The sequence below is a fragment of the Phallusia mammillata genome, chromosome 1, assembly GCF_965637545.1.
Source record: "Phallusia mammillata chromosome 1, kaPhaMamm4.hap1.1, whole genome shotgun sequence".
Taxonomy (NCBI): Eukaryota; Metazoa; Chordata; class Ascidiacea; order Phlebobranchia; family Ascidiidae; genus Phallusia; species Phallusia mammillata.
In genome coordinates this window covers 14,195,808-14,218,966 of record NC_137252.1, presented here as the reverse complement: position 1 = coordinate 14,218,966, position 23,159 = coordinate 14,195,808, and the positions used below count along the sequence as shown (strand labels likewise).

Below are 23,159 nucleotides of genomic sequence, written 5' to 3'. Positions count from 1 at the left end.
CACGAGTACTACAACCCTTAGGTCAAGGATATAATTCTTTATTAGCATCTTCACGTCATTCGTTAATACTATAAGCGAGCACATTAAAAAAAGGAAACGGAACAACACCATGAAGCCATGCAATGGGTCGGGCTGAAATTTCGGGAGCTACGCAAGCAACGAACGCACCATCTATTGTGTAAATGCGCCAAACGTATTTAAACTCACGAATCGTCATTACAGCACCATCTTGCGCAGATCCGTCATGACTCAGCATTTCATCCAGTATGGCTCTTCATTGCATAAGATCGCAGCACTTTGATACCAGAAGAGCAGTGGGTGATCATCACTTATTTACATTAAGGGCAGATTTGATGTGACAAAGCAAACAAAAAACGTTTATATTTTTGTACCGCAGCTTCGGCCAAAGACCTATACACAGGCGACAAGGTGATGTTACACACAGCATAACTAAATATTATCACTGTGAAACAATTAATATCTTCTCAAAACACAGATAAAATAAAACTGATAAGAGCGGGTTAGGAAGGCGTTAGATTTTGCCATTGGCAGGACATGTTGGAGACAGTATGCATATTAAGGTTGGCGTTTGCAAGCACATCACATTTTTGTACACGATCGGTGTAAGTCACCTTTCCAATTCGCTTCAGCTTTAAACAATCGTGCTTCTGAAAAACAAAAACAACGGATGTTAGATATTTAACATTGCAGTGCAACATTACATGGTACAAAAATGGTTGTAGCACATTTTTACACAAACTACCATAAATTTGTTTGTGATCAGTTTATCTTCACAACACACAACACTAAAGGAACATAGTATCAATCGTTTTGGGAATGCGAAGGTGCAACATGCAATTTCAAGCAAATCATGCTTTGGGTTTCAGAAAAATAAACAGGAAAATAACACACAAGCAGGACGCATACTTTTTCTCAAGCGAGTTTTTCCCCTGGGCCCTCAGTAGGTTCGGTATAAGAAGTCGCTGCTGGAACGCTAGGGTCCACGCGGTAACGCTGTCGGCCGGAGTCGTCGAAGGCGCCGTTGTCATCCCCCTTTGGTGCGTATGTGCCCGCGCCCCTGTCCAACACAATATGTTTGTGGACTCAACAAAATCGCAGCGTGAAAAACCCGCTTGGCGTTATTATAGCGTCTTACAATACAGTTTTTAGTCAGTTAAAATGGTATCAATGATGCTTTTTCGTGCAATTGATTTATTATTTGACGGATCCCACGATTAAATGCAGAAAACGTTACTGATATTTTTTAATTAGATTAACATTTTATGCCTAACCCACATTAACTTGCTTTTTCAATTTTAGGTTATCATATACCGGAAGGCGATTAATTTTGAAATCATCATTTACCATGCTGATTCATACAAACATTGGTGAAAAAATATCATTGAAAATTAGATTGCATTAATTCGATCTACAAAGCAAAAACCAAACACACAAGCAAGTAGACGTAAGGTTGAGATCAGCCAATCACGCAGGTACTCAAGCATAGATTATAAAGTGGCAATCAGGATATTTAAAAGAAGCACTTACTTTCTGCGTCTGTAGCAGAAGTATATGAGCAGTATGATAAGAAGTAAAGCGATAAAACTGCAAATCACGATGGCAGCAATCTCGCCAGGTGTCAATCCACTCGGCGGCGCCTCGACTGAAAAATAAAAAAATCAGAGTTCTGGAGAAAGAGTTGTAACTTGTATTCACCAGTCAATGTATCGACGCAACGTATCTAGTCAATTAACCTAGAACAGTACAACTTACTAGTGTTTATTAGTAAAAAAAAACTTTTGAGTGCCACGAAACCCTCAAGGTAATTTGTCAAAATTTTCTAAATCCTCCCCAAATTTTTTTGAGAAAACATAGTTGAATACAAGTAGGCTATACAAAATAGAAACAAAACCATGCACTTTTATTAAAACAACTCCCCTGTCTGTTCTCACTCTATTTTTTAAAAATCTAAATATCACTAATGATTTGGGTTAGCTTTACATAAACAAATTTAGTTCTGTCGAAAAAAAATGAGGTTTGTCATTTGACGAAAGTTGGTGCAAAAAAGTTCCTTACATAAAAAAAGATACAAGGGTTTTCGAAATGCATCATTAGCCTTTGAATGGCGTGTCCCGTGCAGCATTATAATCTGAATTCTGAGTATACAGCTTACGTTAACGTTATTCATAAACGAGAGTCGAACTTTTTATTTCCTATAACACACGGAAACCGAAAAGTAAAAAAAAACTCTTTGCTAAGGATTCGGGATATGAAAAAGCAAGACATTTAGATAACATGAACTGTCCAAATATTAGGCAGCGGTATTTTGTAATCACCTGCTGTTGTTACTGGAGCCGAAAATGCGGTCAAACCAGATTTTCCCTCAGGAGCTCCGGTGTCAGCCCGAAAAGCAACTTCGTACGATCGACCGGATGCAAGAGGTCCATTGCAAACAGTTGTGACCAACGATGGGTCACAGGTTTGGTCGTGGCCTGAGACAAAAATATTTGAATCAACACACGCATGTATTAGGATACATTGTTTTTTATGTGCTAGGTTAGATAGTAGCGATGATAAATTTGGGAAACTGCAACAATTATTGTGCAACTCTCTAAATGCTTACCGTTTACAAATGTTTGACCGTCATCAGATACTCTCCTCTTCTTTCTTCCCGATGGTGAACTGCAGGGAATCGTAGCAGCAAAATATTGGGGTGTTGGGTTCAGGATGGATGCTTCTGCCCAGTAGCTAATAGCTGCAACAAATACACGGTAAATAATATTTCCAACAGTAACCAACTTAAACTCAACACAAGGTGATAGAAGCAAATTATTTTAACAAATATTTTTTTACAGTTAGATATGTATACACTAAGAAACGATGTTTGCGAAGTTTTCTTGGCAAAATATTATGCAAAAAATACAAACAGTATCAAAAATTCAAGTTGCATATTGCTGAAGCAATTGAGATTAGATTGAAGTTTGAAAGCAAAATCAACATATCTGAAAAAACTAGAAGCTTACTAGTAGCCGAAGAGCCTGATTCTCTTATAATCACATCAACAGCCTGGATTGTTCCGCCATTAGGTGTGAAAAACGTAGCCACACTGTTGCATGGGTTCGCCATGACAAATGCCTGAGTAGCAGATGCACCAAGAAGGTTTTGAGTAACACTAACATTAGGTTGTGCTCCAGCGAAAATTGCAGCGGCTATATTCAACATAGAAATATTAATTGTCAATCTGTACAAGGTTGAAACCTACAACTCACGTCTTGTCAGCTCTACCATGGGTGAAGCAGAGCCACTGCCAACAGAAGTAGACTGGGTGACAGTCACCGCGTAAACAGACCCTTGAGTGAGCCCAGCGAACGTGAGGTTAAACATTAGGGCCGTGCCGTCAGAATCCATCACGGTAAACGTCTGCGAGACATTCAATTATATCATTGTTAGCGAATAACCAAAATCGATTAAACATTGTCTTAAAAACCTACACTGCAATTAATTAAAAATAGTATATTTCCCAACCAAATGATAAATTTCCCAACCATAATAGGCTAAATATTGTCCAGTTCACTGTAAATTTGAAACGTAGTTTTTAGTTAATTTCAACAAACAATTTTTAGAATTTACACTAAACATTTCTGCGGCGTTACAAAACCCGCTGGTGATGGTAAATAAGTAAAAGTGCAAATTAAAATAATGGCATTTGAGAATTTTCCTATTTTTTAATTTTTTTTATTAAAATGGCGGGGGTGACCCCAAAGAAACACCTTATAGTAGACATACGAGGTCCGTCCGGTATTGACTGCAGGAAATGATACAGAAATATTTTTAAACCGTGCGCGGTTAATATATGTATAAATAACAATACCCCCAAAATCTCTTGTTTGGCAATCCCTGCATTATACTGGGAAGAACGATAAACTTACGCTAGTTTGACCCGCGAAATCGGTTGCAGTAATGGTGTAGTTGCTTGGACCGGGAACAGGTCTAGCTGTTATCCATGCCACATTTATAGCGGTGGAGTTGATTGGAGTAAGAGTAACATTTGTAACTGTTCCGGCCGCTGCGTGAAACGCAATATAAAAAGTTATAATTGCTCGACAGGGTACAAGTTAATCTGTATCCGCCTCAAGTTGTTAAGTAGAAAGGAGCTTCAACTTGCTCAAACGTCTTTGCCAATACCCCACCTTATCACACATAATTATTCAAATTCACACAGTTAAAACGTATAGATCTTAGTATACCAAGTAGAGAACATATCTCGTTGTGTCAGGCAGTGAAGCATACCACGACCATTTCTTGTCCAAATTTTAAACGACATGACATCTATTTAAAAAGCTAAACAAAAAATGTCAGCCAAATACAAATGCCTATCTTATAAACTGAAAATCGCTTAACAATCATCTCTAAGCAAAATAGTGTTAAAGAGTTAATGCTTTTTTATAGTAGACTAAGTAGTGGTGTAGAAAGAGCTGCCTATCTTGTCTGATGACAATTTACACGCTGAAAGCCACCGTTGCTAAAATAAATGGTGTGGATACTTACCAACAATTTCGGTTGTTACCGTCGTTGTGGCCTCAGGTCCAAATCCTGCAGTTGTGTTAGCCCTCACAGAAAATATAATAGATCTAAAGAGAAATAAAGTCAGTACAGCCACTCTATATCTTCATTCTACGACAGTAAGACTTTTTGATTTGGCATATAAATGGTCTTTACCTGAACCCAGGCAGAACTTCTGTTGTGAATGTTGTTTGAGAAGCTGGTAACGTTTGCGTTACGTCGTAACATTCGCTGTCGCCGAGAGCAGTACATTCGGAAACGTTTTGTCTGAAATAGTATTTTTAGCAAAATGTTACCGTGGTTTATTGTCAGGATATTCTATTTTACCTTATACGGATCTCATAGTAAAGTATGTCGCCCCTTGGTGGAGTTGCAGGTGTAATCGTTAAGTTGAATGAATTGTCAGTGTTGATATTCGGACCGAGGGTTGGAGCATCAGGTACTAAAAGTTACAATTAGGTCAAATAAACTTAATGTCCTTAAAATTTAATTGCATACACGTCAGTTACAGTACACACGATTCGCTTTTGACAACTACCCGGATATAAGAATTCCTCGCCTTAAATTGTGACATAACTGCAAACGCACAAACATTTAAATTGTGACATAACTGCAAACGCACAAACATTAGGTTTCAAAGGCAACATACGAATTTGTGACAAGATAACACAAATTCGAGAATGCCTGGTTTTGTTTCGTTTGTGAGAAATATTTTAGAGTGAGAAATAAAGGTACCGTCTCCTGGTGTTGAAAACATCACAATCGAACCAGTGTTGTTCCCTGCGATCGTGGCTGCTACGATTGTCACCATGTATGTTGTAAATGGCTGCAGTCCCGTGATTTCGTAGGTGGTTACGGAGGCGGCCACTGCAACTTCCATCTCAACGCCATTTACTGCCCAAGAAATGCTTCAAAAACAAAAACAGTTTGTAAAAACACATTGTTTTATAACACTTAGCAAATATACAGAGCTGCCTGAAACTCAAAATTTTAGTTATGTGTTGATATAACTTTTACTAGCTGTCTACCATGTATTTTAGTTTTCTCTCATAGCCAGATACAATTTCCTATGTTAGTTAGCCGACAATGAATCTGGTCGTTGATGCGCTAAACCGGGGCTTTATTTCTGTCTAGATTATGCAGGGGGCATTGGATTTGTATCAAAAAATACTGTATTTGTAGACGGAACAATGAAAATGGTTGAGAAGCGATGAGTCAAAGCCAAACTTATAACAATGTTTTTTGCAGAAGCGACTGGGAAGTACAGCAAAATTAACAAAACGATTAAAAATTGGGAAGTGCTTCTTTGTTTCTAATACCGACCGACATAAAACGAAAAATGTAGAAAACATACAAGTATTCTGTTATGATGCCGTTGGGAGTTGACGGCGCTTCCCATTGCACAGTAGCACTTGTGGTTGTGACTGCCGAACTACTAGGATTTGTTACATCGCCAGGAATGTCTTGCGCGGTAGTGAAATTCCTTTCTTCGCTTGGTCCAGCACCGGCACCAGTGCTTACATTAACCTGCGAAGAAACAGTTACAAGCTTTAAGATGTTGACACTACAACCAAAATTACAGAACGTGATGTAGTTTTCAAGGCTCGCCTAGAACATGGCACTTTGGACAATGACAAAATACAAAAAGCTGTACAAATACAATATAAGTATTGAAGTTCATATAAATGTAAAAATTTTAACTTTTCGCCCCTATCTCAAGGCTGTACTTACCCTAACTGTGTAAGTTGTAAAAGTACTCAGGCCAGTTATTTCGGTGGCACTTGAACTTGCAGTAAATAAACCTGATTCTGTGGCAATACGATATTCCAACGTGAATGTAAAGACTCCAGTCACAACAGAAGGTGCATCGTAGCTTACAATGACCCCAGTTGCACTCGGGTTGAAAACAATATTGCTTACGCCAGTGCGGGGAACTGTAAAAAGGGAAAAATACTCGTATTGTGTTTCACTAAAAACAGAAAAAAATGCCCACAATCTTTACACTTTAATCGTGTTTTATCGTAAAAGACACGTGTCCAATTAAAACATATTATAAGAAACATATATATTTATGAAACGTTAATTGGTTCGGTTTGCATTGAAAAGTTTTAAACAGTCATCGTAACCATAATGTTGGTCCCCATCAACACACGAAATCTTAGCGCATGTCGATATTAGTTTCAGACCGAACAGTAATTTATTTTTCAGTAATATATGTTTGACTCAAATATTTGCAATGTGTGTCAATTGTTGTTGTAAGATTTTTCACTTTTGTGTAGAAACACTAAGAACAACTTCACCAAGTGGTCGTAAGTTGAACGGCTTCTGTTAATTCGGAGATCTAAGGCTATAAGGATTTTTACAGCAAATAAACTGGTCTATTGAAAGCAGCAAAACGATTCGGCAAAACGCATTACATTTGTGGAATTTAATGTATATTAGTATAATGTTTAGACGACTCATTACATGATCTACATACCTCCTTCACTGGTTCGCTGATTGGCGACAGTTCCCGCGTTTTCCCCAACAGCTGTCCGGGCAAATACAGTAACAGTGTATTCTGTGTAGGTTTCTAACCCTTCAATGGTGTACGACAGGGTGCTTCCGGTTAAGTTATCAGACGTACCACCAACTGTACCTGTCACTGGTGTCCAGGAAACTCTGTACAATTATAAGTTGCTTTTGTCCCAATCGGTTAATAGTTTTAACTTTCAGAGTGGACAAACTTTTTCTGGCGGCACAACACAAAAATCACAAAAAAATGACTATTTGAACTTATTGCAGAACACAGTTTAAAAGTGGCAAAAACATTAAAACAACCACCAAGTGACGTAACCGACATTTATTGCCCACCTGTAAGCAGTGATTATTCCATTAGGAGGAACTGGTTCAACCCAATTTACTGTGATTGAGTTATTGGTACTTGTAAACGTTGGTGTTGCCACAAGCCCAGCTATGTCTTCGTCCGTTGTTGCAGTAGCCGAAGTTGGGGGACCATTTCCAGCAGTAGTTGACACAATAACCTAGAAACAATAAGCAGTGCATATTGCTGTCTTCGGGTGGTAGGCAACGGAGAATACAAGCTTACCTCAAACGTGTAATCAACCCCAGGTGTTAATCCAGCGATAGTTTGCATGAGATTATTGCTGTTGACAGTTTGCGATGATATGCTGCCCACAACAAAGTATCGAACCTCGTACGAAAAGACCCCAGTGACAGGGGTTGGTGCGGTGTAGCTGATGACGGCATGGGTGGTGTTGACCGTTACTGTTACTCCTGATACACCGGTGGTGGGAGCTGCGAAAAATAAAAAGCAAAAAAGTTAAGGTAAAATAGTATTATCGAAGACAGAAAAAAAACGTATCTAACTATCCTAAAATGCTCAACACTTTTGCCTACCACCCACCTGTTTCAGGCGTGGTTTGAGTTACAGGGGCGCTAGCAGGCCCTGTTCCTCCTCCTGTAGTAGCTGTGACGGTTACTTGGTACATTCTGAAAGCTTGAAGTCCTGTGAGCTGGGTTGTTAATCCATCTGTAACATTCATGCTGCCTGATGCCATACTTTCCCCAAAAGTAGCGTGATTCTGGAATTGTGAGGAGATTTTGAGTCTGTTTCTAGTTTTTACTCAAAGAAGAAAAACAATCGAAAGATTTTAAACGAGCTTAGTGAACTATCACAAAAAGTTGCAACGCTAAAATAATTTACTTTCAAAGCTATTTTTGTTTGCTGTTTGATCAAAAGCAGTTTATAATTTTGTGTATTTGACATCTACATGCTCCGAAAAAAACTAAACTTCGAAATCTGTAAAAAAGGTATATAAAACCCAAAGACAGTGCACACTGTTTGGACTTATGAGGTCTTTTCACTGCAGCTAGTAACGAGAGATCGAGGGTATTGGCTAGTGAAGCCTTCCAACGGACTCCAGTTTGTTGGGAGTAACAGGGTAAAAACCCAAGCATTAGCTAGTTCGTGCAATGCCACACCTGGACAGCTTATCATTTATTAGCTCGATGCTTTTACATTATATATAAAACCCGTTTAAGCCGTTTAAACGTACAAACTGTTTTAATATTTGCCTTTGCAACTTTTAAAACTTCATATCGCTTGTAAGTATTCAACATGCAATCAATACATAAAAAATAGAACCAAAATATTGTGAAAGAGAATGCGCTTAAATATTATCACACAATACAGCTACTTACTGTTGTCTGATAGTTAACCGTATACTGTGTCAAAACTCCGTTGAGCGTCGCTGGTGCAGACCACGTGACATCAAGAGCTGGGCCTGTTGCTGGCGTCACAGCTGTTATAGTTGGAGCAGTTGGCGCTAAAAACAAACATCTTGCGTTTTCACTATGTCTATATTAGAAGTTTGCTTAATTTTTTAAAAAAACAGACATATTGTTTACCGGATTGCATATTTATTGCTATTTTTGTACGGCCTCTGCACATGCTCCGTAAAATCTGTGTTTATGCTATTAAACCTTTACTTTTGCTAACGTTTTGCCTATCACACCGATGGACTAGTTCAAAGCAACAAAACTCCTATTTTAAGGAGATTTCAGCGCGACCAATACCTGCTTCCTGTGTTTGACCCTCGCAAGTTGACGTGGTTGCCTGAGAGGCTGGACTAACTGCAACCACTTCAACAGTGACAGTGACATTTTCAAATGGACTGAATCCCGAAAACGAAGCTTGACTTGTGCCAATAGGGAAATTCTCTGTCACTCTGCCAGTGGTGGTCGATGTGTATGTAACTGTGTACATCTACCAAAACGAAATACAAAGTTGACAAGCGAACAAACAAGCGGTCTATACAAGACTACCAAACAAGTTATTCTTACAGAAATCAAACTGGAGTCATTGGCCCGGTTGTTTGTCCACATCACAGTGATGCTATCGCTTGCTGAGCTCGAACAAGTGGCATCGATTGTGACAAGCGCTAAATACATTAAAAAAAACAAAGTTTGTAAATATCCGATTAATGGTAGTTAATAAATAACGCTATTTATGCCACTTACGTATATTACACAATTTTCCACTCCACAAAGACGGACAAGTGCATGTGAAATCAAATACTGCGTCTGTACATGTTCCACTCATAAGACATGGGCTGCTCGAGCAAGAGTCGATATCTACGTAAATATATAACGTGTAATTGTTTTTAGGAAAAAAGTTCCGTAAAGAGTCCTTTAATATTTATGTCGTTTAGAATGACTTCCCATGTGTTTATGTAAATCTTGGTGGTGTTTAATGCAATCAATACATTTGGGGAATATATATGGAGAAGCTCACCGATTCGAAAACGTTTGAGCTACATTTGTGCAAAACAAAAACACATGCAGAACAGCGTGACGTTAGTCCAACAAACCGTTTTCAACATTTAAAGTTCAAATATGAGTAAAATATATACATAAGCTATTGCTGCCAGGCATAGTATCAAGTTTAAAGAGCTCTTCTGGCAAATGTGATTTTATTCCCCTTTTTTCCTTTGTTTATCGTGCACTGTACTAGTCGCATTCAGTGTTATTTACCCTGATGAAGACGACCTGTATAGGACGTCGAAACGTCGGAATAAAATCACATTTGCCAGAAGAGCTCTTTAAACTTGATGAGTAAAATATATACCTTGTTCGTAAATCATTAAAAAGCCTCTATTTTCCGTGAAAATGTCACTTTCAAAACGAGCCCAGACCATTCCTCCAGTTTCTGCGCTCGTGCGGACGATTGGAGCAGTTGTGTTTCCCAGCGGTCCAGTCAACTGTAGTCGTCTGCATTATTTATTATCAATGTCATTTAATAGAAAACCGTACGACATGTCGATACGCAAGAAGATATTTTCTGACTATTTGTTAACACATATTGTGAAACTTGACAAGCGTTACATCGTAAATTACACAAAAACATACATGTCAGTTGTTGCAATAGGGATTGGCAAAGCTCCATAGCCAATGTCCAAATAGTCTTGATTGAATTGAGTATCGAAAATATCAAAGACAAAGCGAATATCTAAGCACACAAAACAAAGATTGTAAAAGTTCCTAAATAAACAAATTTCATTCTTGACGTTTCGCTTAAATGGGACCTTCTCTCAAACAAACCTAGCCGAAGCATATACAAAATAGTTCTACATACCTCTATCAGGGTTTTCTAAAAGCCAAAAAGCGCGAGTAAAACCCGGGTACGGCCTTGGAAAGTTTTCAGAAAGCAAAGCGCCAGAAGTATGTGGGCAAATCGGTACTCCAGTTTCTGTACTTGAACTGTTGCAAACATAACCTTTATAAAAACGTTGGTATTAGCAAAGCCTTAAACGACGTTGTTTTAAAACTTCCGAAATACCAGTAAACTGTATCACAGGTGTACTCCAGTTTCCAAAACCGGCGGATGTTTCTGCGCGGATACGGATACTGTATTCACGATAAGGAATTAGATCAGTGAGAACAAACATAGTGGTAGCGAAGTTTTGTGTGCTGATTGTGTACATCTGCAAGGCAATGGTTTAATTGTTACTCAGGGTTACTTATTTGGTTCCATGTTTTGTAATATAAGGAATCATCAACAATGATCAAGCTTGCAATGAGAACGTTTCGTGGGGCAAAGCGTGCTAATTACAAAGTTAAGTGAGAGTGCAAAATAAAATGATTTTTCGATGTGCAGTTAATGTTTGGACAGTATCGTCAATTTTGCTCAACGCAAAGACTGCGTTGTTTTTGGACCCTATTGGTATCAAATTCTATAGGTCAACCGTGAATTATAAAAGCTTGTTTGCATTTCTTTAGCATTCTTCTGTTTGCCTTTTACGGATAAGAATTGCCATTTTTTACCGCTACAGCTACTTGAACTACTTTAATTGAAAACAAGTTAAATCTTACCGTTTCTGAGTCACATTCACGTTGGTCAATAGTTCCGAATGCCGCACAACTATCTGCCGATCGCTTTGTTCCGATCTGGTACCCGGTAGTGACTCCACGACCAGTTTCATCAGGTGCTGTCCATGTAAGTGTGGTTTGGACTGCTTCGCCCGCTGCTGTAAGATCAGTTGGGACGAGTGGCACTGCAGAAACAAATTAACAGGAACCTTTTTGTAGGGTACCCGAAGGTATAAAGCAGTAGTCACCAAAATACGGCCCGCGGGCCGGATCCGGCCTGTGTGAGTATTTGATCTTGGTCTATATCTAATGGTATTATACATCTTATGAAAAGCTATACCTTGAGTTAATCTTCGAAAGATCAGTTAAAGTAACAGTATTTCTGCAACAATTTGTATGTTTAAGTTCACCTAATTTCACAGGACACATGATATAATCCAAAGGCTGTTTGTTACATCACACAAAAAAACTAAAAGTGTCAATGCCTTCGTTATTGTGCGCGAACAGACGCCATTATATTGTTAATTGTGATGAAATAAATGAGTTTTTCCAAGTAGAGAAGATTGTTTATCTTTTTCACGCACTTTTGTTATTTGACAGTAGCTCTGACTCTAAATAAGACTGTACTCTTGTTGGTCCCGCAAAAATCCTTCGCGGACCACAGTTTTGGGCGCTGCGTTAGGTCTTGAACCCTATGTATCCCTTGCATGTCATTTTAAATTTTATCTGGCCCGTCGTGAATTGGGGACCTCTGATATAAAGCATTTCTCGAAATGTGGCCCATTACTTAACTTTATGTTTTTATAATATAACTTTAATGGTTTATTTTTTGCCGTATTTTGTACGTACCATAATCATTCACAAAATTTTGGACCTGTTCTTTTTGCATTCAATCTGCTACGACCGATGCAAAATTTAAAACTTTTTATTTGTGACATGTTACAAGCTATAAAATTTTGGATGCAAAAAAAGGTTTTGCTGTTTTATTTACCATCTAAAGTCTATTCCTGTAAAGGTTCTTGAATGCATCGCATTATACTTTTTTAGAGAGGTGAACGTCTCACAATAAATTCGTTTTTGAAATATCTTCTTGCAATCAGTTTTATTAATGGTTGACTGACAAACGGTTGGTAATTTTGTTGTTGGTTCCTTTAGCTCAGATTTAAAGGCAGGCCAAACTTATATGTACTAAACAACTAAAGTTAATAATGTTGCTTTTTTGGAGCAAAGCATTGCAAAAAGAGTCTGATTTGTTTCTAGGCATTTAAAAAGGGAAAGTGTGTTAAATTTCTTGAACAGGATAAGTATTTCTTAAAGCCGAAATGGTAATTAAAAAAATAACTATCATGGTAGTTAAGTATAACTATGATTCACTTCATAATTCCATTACACTAAGACAGTGGCTAAATTACGATACTTTAATAAGTTTTTAACTTTAACCATCTCTAATGCTTATAAATATGCCCACTGATGTGTCAACTTGCCGCGAGGACATGTTAAACTAAATAAGAAAAATCCTCTTGTGTCAATGAGTTTGTTGGTAAACGTTATATTCAACCATGCTATGGTGACCCACAACAAGGTACTACGACCTAGGGTTTTGTTATTAGAGTCAAAGTTGGTGAGTTATAGTATCGAAAAAGTAATATCAACAAATTAACTTACGACTATCGGCAGTCGTGATTTCTATAGAAAAAGCGGAAAAGCTGACAGTTGCAGTCGAAATCTCTGTTCCATTTTCGCCTGGATCTAACTCGATTGTGTAATTAGTAAATGAAGTAACATCAAAAGTGATCACCTGTAAAACAAATAAAAACCAGTTACGTAAACAATAATACAACAGAGATCAACATACTTACATTAAAATTGGTTTCATTGACAAAAGGTGTGGTGATCATGGTATTCATCCCTTCGCTGTCAGTGTATGTTAAAACGTAGTTTTGAATGTAGTCCAGAGTATTCCACTCTGGGGTAACTTGGAAAGTGACAGTGACAGAAGTTATGCCGCTGGTCATGTTGAACTCAGACAAAGCTTCCAGATTGGAAATAACGATGTCAGCTACGTAAAAACATAACAAAAAGTAAGCTTATAGTTTATGTTTATGATTTTAATGTAAAAAAAGTTCTACCTACAGAATCTTGATGCTTACGTAGACATTTGGTAAAAACATGTTGGAAAAATGTTAATGGAATACTTCCTGGTTGTTTTTAATAATTATCTTTCATAGCACAACCAGAAACAACCCCCAACTCAAAGTAATTACTAATCTGCAGTAAATCAATCATATAAAATGCAACTTACGTCTGCAAGTCATTCCGTCTCCACTAAAAACAGAGTTGCAAGTGCAATCAAAAGAACCGGCGGTGTTAGTACAGGTAGCGTTTGGGTCACAACGATTTGGATCCATGCATTCGTTCACATCTGTGGTAAAAATAACTTTTTAGATGTACTAAAAATTTGTTTGCTATGGTTTATTATCGACCAAATTTATAGTCGGAATGTGGCTGACAAATTTGTAGGCGAGTCCGAAATAGGGACCCGAAACCGATTTTTGCAAACCAATGACCGAAATTGACCCGAAAGTGAGTAAAATTGGCAAACAAGTCAGTCCGAGGGTAAAGTTAGGGGCAAATCAAACCCGTTTTATTTTAACTTCAGCCTGAACCCAACCCGCATAAACCCGACTCGACTTATAACTGCTGTACAATATTTTGTATCCAAGGCCTTTCGCGTATTAACCTGAAAACATGGTAATGATAACTAATGTAAATAAAATCAGCATATGTCAAACTTATTTGAACATGATCAGTGATGTTCGTCGTATTAAGTTAATTGATAATTTAAGACCGATACAAACACCAACACAGCTTTACCTATTTCGCAGTCACGCCCTGTCCAGTTAGCGTCACATTGGCAAGTATAACCAACGAATTCATTTGCACACATTCCTCCATTCATACAAGGAGCGGTTGCCGTACAAATATCTATGCCTGTAAAAAGTTGAGAATATTAAAAAAAATTAAACACTTGTTTAAATCATTTAAACAAGGCAGAGAGATTTCTTAACCTTCAGTATTGGACAGGTTAATCAAAAAAGATATGATCGACAATAATGAAATTTAGAATAAATTAATGGGAGCATTATGCAATGTCTTACAAAGTTATCTTTCTCAAACAGAAAATACACATTGCGTAGAATAGATTTCACATGTTTTGTAACCCTTTTTTAGAAATGGTTTGTCTGTGCAAAAGTTTAACTTTGTAAAAATTTGCGGCCAGCATTTAACAGTTAAATTAAATAAGTCAATGTTTTTTTTATTCTTGACATTTATAGGAAAAACAAGCAATCGTATAAACAGCGTAGGCTATATGCACTTCACTTGCCTGTTTCATAACTGATTTGGAATCCAGTGAACGTGGTGCTTCGGTCGCTGTGAAAATGAACATAGACTTGATCGCGGTTAATGGTGAATGATTGTGAAGTCACATTGTAACCAAGGGGATTAGTCTCACTTGCCGTTGTATTTCCGCTTAAGATGGCATCGGTAGACCCAGTAAACTGTTAACCACAAAAGATGGTTATTACATAATTTTTTAACGAGTGCCACTTAAATAATAAGAGCAATATAATTGTCGATTAGGTTACGTACGAAAAGTGGGACGGGTTGAAGAACACGATAGTCCGAGTTGTTGTTGAAAATGATGTAATCTTCTTGAGGTTGGACGTCAATAGCCACAATGGTAAAGATAATTCCTACAGCTGAAAAACACTCATCGCTTCAAACCAAAAAAATACTACTTTACGTTAAGCACATTTTTAAGCAATTTTAAGCCTTGGTAGTTGATAGGTCCGTTTTTGTTTCTAAAAATTCTTCTATTTTTTCACATGTGACAAAATTTAAACTTAAATAACCAATTTCGTTCGACAAAACAAAAACCAAATAGTTTGTAGATATAACAAAAGGTCTAGTTGCTGCCGAACACGGCTTTAAATTTAGTTTTAAATTATTTTTCTTTACTTTAGACTCAACGCGATACGACACTTTTAGCGCCATAAGACTGTAGGCATTGGACAATCAAATATTCTTTTTTACCACTTTCAGCCGAAAGGTCAATAAACCATGTCACGTCCTGGTTTGTCTCGTAAAGCATGCTTCCGTCGAAGAAGGTTGGCCATTCAATCAAGCCTGTTATATTGCAAACTGTGTCCTCCGTCAAGTTCCCAGCACAAAAGTAACCTAAGGGTAAGCAGGAAAGTAAAAAGTTAGGATCGTTTGTGTCGTTACGGCAGTCCAATCATGAAAAGTTGAATCAAGAAAATCGATTGTAAATAAGCTAAAGCATTTACTGGCAATCAACACCTATCCGCTTAGTTCAACCTGCAAATATAACATATACACAACCATTCGACGTCACACTATATATGCTTAACTCAAATCATCTGTGTGGCATTTAATAGACTAGGTAGGCTTTGATTTAAAAAAAAACAAGCAGTTAAAACAGTCAAGCATGGATTTATAGTTGCATATAAATCAAGCAAGCAGAGGTATTGAAACTGGTTATCTATTCAACATAATACTTACCCATGCAATTGCCAGGCGTTCCTCGGTACTCAGGCTCATTACAAGGACATTCAAAACTTCCCATTAAGTTTCTGCAAGACTCTGCGGGCATCATACAATCATCGGAAGTTTCCGCACATTCATTGATGTCTGAATAAACACCCAAGTGTTGGTTAGTGGCTTTTTGAGGAGTTTTTAAACGATATGTTTAGTTTGGGTTAGTGTTTAAACATCCATGTATTTTAAATGCAAAAAAATCAGGCCTATATAAGAAACCAGTTGCTACTTGCATAGACATTTATTGGGAATACTTTTAGGGAAAACTTAAATCTCTTACCTCCGCATATTGTGATCACGACTCTATTTTAATGAATATGATATAGTATTGCTTTTAATTGCACTTTTCACTTTACCAAGATGATGATCTGTGTTTGTAACTTCATAACAAAAAAGTTTGGCATAACGAACGTGAAAAAGCTAACCTACCCACACAGGTAACTCCATCGCCTGACCAACCATTTCGACACGTGCACATAAAGCTTGGAATAGCATTTGTGCAATTGGCGTTTGGATCACAGTTGTTATCCCCGTTCGCACATTCGTCCACGTCTGTCGCAATTGAAAAAATAAGAAAAACAAAACAATTAAGTTAGTGGACGTCGTATTTCACAAAAAATGTATTTAATTATAAATAAGCTATTGCTTCCAGACATAATGTAAAACCAGTATTTTCAGAAAAGTGCAATACTCGTTTATGTATTTAATGATGTTCAAAAGTTGTGAAATGAGTTTGTTACTGGTTTTCGAAATATGTTTTTCAAAGTCACCTTTCCGTTGAAAAAAATGATTGACTGTTTTAGTGTTGCAAACACGTGTTTTGGACAAAGTGTATTTAATTGTCGCTAATTTTTTTGTGGCGTACCACATATACCACTAACATGCCTTTATAAACGTCGATGTTCATTTTTGCCTAAAATGTATTTTACTTCCTTGAACCGTTGTGGCAAACTAATGATCGAACCAAAACATCCCTTAGTGCATGCAAACAGTCATTGAAAACTTTTGCGTGGTTTTACTCGGACGCTTTTTTCAAATATATTTTTGTTACGGAAACGGATGGAAAAAGGTCGCATTGCACGAACCTGCACATTGATCGGGTAAACCAAATCCTGTGTATCCGTCTAAACATCTGCAGATAAAACTGCCTTCTGTGTTCTCGCACATTGCATTAACATCACATGAAGATATGGGCATACATTCATTGATATCTGCGTAAATGTAGGAAAAAAATATTGGTAGACTGTCAAGAAATTGAGACACGTAACTATATCGTAAAATCTGTTGCGAATATGCGTAGTGCTAAATTAGTAAGGACAATAATCAACATCTACGAAAGCGGAAAACTTATGCACCAAAAAGTAGTAAAAACAGCATCGACGTACAATACTTTTGTAAAAAGAAACACAATACCGGTAGAGGTTTAAAAACTTTCAAAGTGAATACATATCATATGAATTGTTTTCAAAATTGCCTTAGTGTTAAGTATCAGAAATACTCAAAACATGCTTTGTTAAGACGTTTGCAAAAATACGGATTAACTGTATATACAATGTTTCTGACAGCTTTTTCGAAGCTAAAACCTTTTTAATGTTACTAGAAACATTTTAGGTGACACAATTCTCAATAAATAAAACAAATATTAGAAGTATACTTAAAGCAAGGTCGTGTTTTATTTTAATCGCTGTAAATGTGTTAGAAAACCCTTCGAGTCGGTTAAGCCTTTTTTCTAAGGGTATATATTTTATAATGCTTTTCTGCTGCAAGAAAAGACGCGTACCGTTGCAAGACACCAAGCCATCACCAGTATAGCCAGCGTTGCACGTGCACACAAAGGATCCTTCATTGTCCGAGCAACCGGCATTTGTAACACAGGGGTTTCTTGAACATTCGTTGTCGTCTAAAACATAAATCTTCTATTAGTTCTAGGTACTGAGTTTAACTTATGAGAATGAGAAAACTGACTGGTGCATGTAGGATAGTTAATAAATCCGGTCAAACATCCGCAAGTGAAACTTCCTGCTGGCTCGTTTGTGCATGTAAACATTGCCGTATCTCCGCATCCTCCGTTATTTGTTTCGCATTCGTTGATATCTAAGTACAAAAGTAGAATAGGGTAAAGAGGTATACATACGTCGGTTCACCTTAATAACAAAACATACCAACACAGTCAGTTCCATCGCCATTAAAACCTGCTAAACATGAGCAAGCGAAGCTTCCAGGCAAATTTGTGCAGTTTGAACCTGTAGTGCTGCAATTGTTTAATGCTGCATCACTGCATTCGTCAATATCTGCCGAAAAATGGCAATGTATGTTAGGGTTTGTTAAATTCCAGCAAAACATGTCGTAGAAATTTGATCCAGGGATAATTTACCAAGCAATTTCTACCCAGTAAACTTTCATTAAGAAAAATTTCGCGCCACATCATAATCCCTCAAAGTCCTTGAGCGATATTACTTAACAAAACTATATTTTAGTTTGATGTCACGTTCGTAAAAGTCGGGTGCGCACTGATTGCACGCAGTGTGGTTAAGCTTTCTTGGGCGAAATCTTTATGAAACAGTTTTTTAACCTAAGTCCCAGAAGCAATCGATGTGTTTACACCCTTACGTACCTATAATGTATGGAATATATCAACGACAACTACACTTTCATATGCGCAATAAATCTCACTTGTGAAAAACACATGCATAATCTTCTTTGCGCAATGTTTAGGTTGTGATGCAAATTTTTTCAAAAAAAGTGTCTTTTATGGCTTTTTAGATAATTATTTCTGGCTTATTTTCTATGCAACCTCAAAGACCTAAACACCTGGTTGCTATCATTGATCAAAGCCATGACTTGTCCATAAAGAGTATAAAAGAAAAAAAATAGGTTTCTACCTACTTTTTTCATCAAAAAATATTTTGTACAGAGTGTGCAAACTACACCGTTTACAATTAAGTTAGAAATCATTTATTCCACTGACCGGTGCATCCATCCGATGCAGCAATTCCGTTTCCATTGTATCCAGTAGGACATGCACACGAAAATGATCCTTCAGAGTTTGTGCACGCTGCTATAGGATCACATGCACCAGGTGCAGGAGTACATTCATCGACATCTATTACACAACCATCAGAAACAAAACTTGTTATTTTGTTCGACAATACAAGTCAATCTTTGGCAACATGTCGTTTTCTATACCTGTTTCGCAGCGTGCGCCAGTAAATGTGCTCATACAGTTGCATGAATATTCTTCAAATCCGTTTCGAACACAAGTACCCCTAGCAGGATTGGTGCAGAAAGTAGTATCAGCACACATGTTCACATCTGCAACACAGAATTTCGTAGCACTAGGTTAAAACTTTTACCTATCAGTAACAGGCATTAAAAAACGTATTGTCTTGAAATGATTATAAAAGTCACGCAAGTCAATCAATATCAAATGTTGTGAACTTGCCTGAATTCCTCTCTTATTTAGTAAACGTGGGTTTAACTGACGACTTACGCTTTAAACGACCACGAATTAAAAGGTTGAAAATTGAGATAAGTTTTTGAAGACTGATTACCGAGGCAATAAGAGATATTGAATCCCGAATTTGCCGGTTCGAGTGATGAGTAAAAGCTCATAAATAATGCTGTTTCCACGTTATCGAAGAAAAAGGTGTTTCCGTCTCTTGTAGAACCCGTCGCAGTAGTAAAGTTAAATGTAAACGGATTCATTGCAGCTCCAGTAAGACTTCCATAAATTTCAAAATCTCTTTATTGAGATAAAACAAAAGCGATTGATGCGAAATATTTCCATTTAAGATAGATTTGACTTATTACCTCGCAACTCCGAATATTCCTGTGGGCATTACCACAGATCTTCCAATGTAAAGAATACCATTGATGCCGTTTGTTTCAAATTGGTTAGCAGTGAGACGAAGACCTTTATGAAATGACAGAGTCCTATATTAAACACTGCAACTGACGGGCAAATAATAGTTGCAGAGTGGAACTGATTTTGGAGTTAAAGTAAGTTGTAGCATTAAACATTATTCAAGTTGTAATAACAAAACAATTTGTAATTAAGTTAGTCTCAACAGATTGGTAAAGTATCCTATTAATCACCATCGTATAGGTATTTGCACGTCAAAAACGACAGCAGAGAGATATATTTTACACAAAATTGTATTGGCAAAGCGTGCATACTCACCAGCTATCGGTTGTGCAAAATTAAGATACCAAAGGCGAAGTCCTTCCGTGATTTCCAAGGGATAATTTCGCACACCGAAGCAAGGGGACAACAAAGTTCCACATCTCTCAGTCAGCGGGATTACTTCGCCCTCAGACGGGTTGTCAGGTCCACAAGTGTGCATGGCTGAAATGGATGAGACAAAACAGTATTAATGGCACTAGGGCTGTTATCAAATAAAGGTTTTTAATTTTTCAAATAATCATATAATTGTTTTCCTTTCAAATCAAATAACTTAATTAAATAATTCAAATAATTTAGAATACCCGATACATAAAGCCCAGATTTAAATGAGGATAATTGAAATTGCTAAACAAATTTTGTAAGCTTTTATTTGTTGTTTCTAGGCTACATCTTTTTTTCTGTAAAAAGGATAAATTAGTACAGATAGAGACATGCTTTAGTTATTCTCTGTAATTTGGCAAAACTATTTGTATTTTCAAGTTTATTTTTATACTCTATTTTAACAGTTTTTTCTAAATACTTGCGGAATTGAATTGTGATCTACAACATTTTATTCTCTTGCTTAAATAACTTTAATTATTTCTGGGTGTAACTAATGCCGGAATGAACAGTAAACTATCATGTTTTTTGTCCAACATTTTTGGCGCATGGGTTAATGAACATTAATATAAGGCTGAAAACATAAGTTGCAGTGCTTCTGTGTAGCCACAATTTCATAAAAATGTCACCGATGTGCAAACTGATTTTGCACATATATTGAGGTTTAATGCATCCGAAAAAAATACTTGATTTTTTAACTGAGTAGAAAATTATTTGATACATTTTCAAATAATCAAATAATTATTTGTTTGATGACAACCCTAGATTAGGGTTGCCATATTTTATACAACACAATCCCTGACAAAGTTTATCTCAGTTGCGTTAACCCAGTGGTTCACAAACTTTTTCGTTATTTTCTCTAAACGGCCCCTTTGCCATTATTTCGAGGACTCGCGGTCCTTAAGCCTGAATGTGTATTTCAGAAAAACGATAGACATGCAAAATTGCGCATAACATTGATCCAAATTTGACATCACAAACAAGACAAAACATCAGATTGTGCGCAAACAATTGCATTTTTGTTAGTTGTCATGCAATAAAGGCTATTGTTTAGCAATGGAGACGGTCGATTCTCACTTTGATTTTATTCAGTTACACAAACTGACGCCAAATAAGAATTACTTCCACATTTTCTCGGACCCCAGTTTGAGAACCGCTACGTTACTTTTCGCGGACCCCAGTTTGAGAACCGCTACGTTTTTGCTGTCCAAACACTTCTATTCGGGGATAAATTTAGAATATTCGGAAGCAACGCGGACGGAGCAAGAGAAACCGTTAGATACGATACTCTGATCCTTGCCAATTAACTTTCGCGTAGGCTTCTGTTTAGTTAAGTTTATAAGGCTAAGCTCACTACTCTTACTATCCTTGAAACAATAAGCACATATTACAGGGGTGGCCAACCTTTACTACCTAAAAACCAATCGGACAAATTTCACACAAAACAAAAACACGGAGAACCACGAAGACCTCCTTAAATTTGAAATAAAATGCCACTGTAAAACCGTTTTTATGTCTCACGACATTCGACCTTTGTTGTTAGTTAGTACCCTGCATATTAGGTACACAGTTAAAGCAAATAAAATTTTCTACGTTTCCACGTAGCATTGAACGCTGTGTCTTCTTCAGACGCGGGTAACAAACAGGTATTGTTACACGCGCACACACACTGCAAAACGAAACAGCAACCTTGTGCGTTAACATGCGCGCCGTCAGTTTACATCAGTGGTGTTCAAACTTTTTTATTGTCGGGGCCAAATGGTATTTTTTTAAGTGGGCAGAGAGTCGCAAAAAAACGAAACCTTGAGAAAATCACTAAAGATTATTACTTTGAAAGCTAAAATAGCAATGTTTGGTGGTTTTCTGAGGTCTGGTGCGAGCCGCAAAATAAGTAGTTGGGAGCCGCATGCGGCCCCGAAAACGAGTTTGAGAACCACTGGTTTACATCGTTACGTTTCATGGTATAGACGCGGTTGCAGCTAACTAAACTTTCTCCGTTGGTACATTAATTTCATATAGTATATATTTTTTTTCCTTAAATTCCTGACTTTTAAGTACATTTTAACATTTCTCCCTGACGCAGATTTAAACACTAAATTCCCTGACATGTCAGCGAAAATCCTGACGTGTGGCAATCCTACCCTAGATGGCACTAACTCGCGTCGTATCCTTACAGGTAACACGCGCAAAAGCAGTGCTTCCGGATTTTGAACATGCAACAGGAAAAGTGAAAATGTGTCCAACTTGTGAAGTAGTAAAACATTAAGTAAATAACTTACCAACAGACATGTAGGCGTCAAATGATGGATTGGTGACAGTTGGCTGTCCTTTCGTTAGTGCTAAAAAGACTAGCAGCACGAAGCAATTGGTCAGGTACCTTACCATGTTTATGATGGGTTGAACTAAACCCCAGTCAAATAAAACACAAGTTAAATCACCTCACTTCTAGATGAATAAAAAAATTAAAACCAAACGGTTTTGTCATCTTTATACTTGATGACGTCGCTTAAACCTTTCGATGACGTCATTCATTCGCAGGTAATATCGCTTAATATTGTAATTTCGTCTACCGCAAAAAAAACACGTAAAAAGTTCAAACTGCAAGTTTAGTACAACTACAATTACTACTTTGTTGTATTTCTATAACGATGACAAAAGGAGTGGTATTGAGTTGGCCGAAATAGATTTTCCCAGCGCGTCACGATTCGTCAAAATTACGTCAGCCGTTTATGGCACTCCTAAAGTCATAATTTAACAGGGAAAGTCATGCGGAAAGCGTACTCTTTACACGTCACCCTTTACGTCAAAACTTAATAATCACAAC

At 37.3% G+C, this 23,159-nt stretch overlaps 1 protein-coding gene across 2 annotated transcripts; it reads right to left on the bottom strand.

Annotated features, from left to right (window-relative positions):
* Positions 1-23: 23 nt before the first annotated feature.
* Positions 24-22,825, bottom strand: LOC145209478 (uncharacterized). 2 transcript variants are annotated; one of them, XM_080079757.1, is made up of 46 exons: positions 22,615-22,823; positions 20,234-20,398; positions 19,864-19,966; positions 19,605-19,795; positions 19,240-19,365; positions 19,022-19,156; positions 18,216-18,344; positions 18,019-18,147; positions 17,834-17,953; positions 17,139-17,264; positions 16,483-16,605; positions 16,018-16,146; positions 15,529-15,672; positions 15,085-15,194; positions 14,819-14,993; positions 14,308-14,424; positions 13,736-13,855; positions 13,293-13,492; positions 13,099-13,231; positions 11,437-11,618; positions 10,904-11,048; positions 10,700-10,840; positions 10,474-10,573; positions 10,193-10,335; positions 9,586-9,699; positions 9,409-9,506; positions 9,142-9,331; positions 8,767-8,891; positions 7,970-8,147; positions 7,652-7,860; positions 7,417-7,586; positions 7,043-7,224; positions 6,295-6,497; positions 5,918-6,090; positions 5,299-5,471; positions 4,891-5,005; positions 4,720-4,830; positions 4,549-4,631; positions 3,930-4,066; positions 3,270-3,420; positions 3,024-3,209; positions 2,624-2,755; positions 2,337-2,492; positions 1,549-1,663; positions 928-1,078; positions 24-668 (listed from the first exon to the last, which is right to left on the bottom strand). In XM_080079757.1, exons 1-45 carry the CDS (start codon positions 22,718-22,720, stop codon positions 934-936), a joined length of 6,438 nt encoding a protein of 2,145 aa, XP_079935883.1. In that variant the 5' UTR covers positions 22,721-22,823; the 3' UTR covers positions 24-668; positions 928-933. The 2 variants fall into 2 exon arrangements, with proteins under 2 accessions (XP_079935883.1, XP_079935884.1); XM_080079758.1 differs by lacking the exon at positions 928-1,078 and having other exon boundaries at positions 22,615-22,825.
* Between the last annotated feature and the right edge of the window lie 334 nt (positions 22,826-23,159).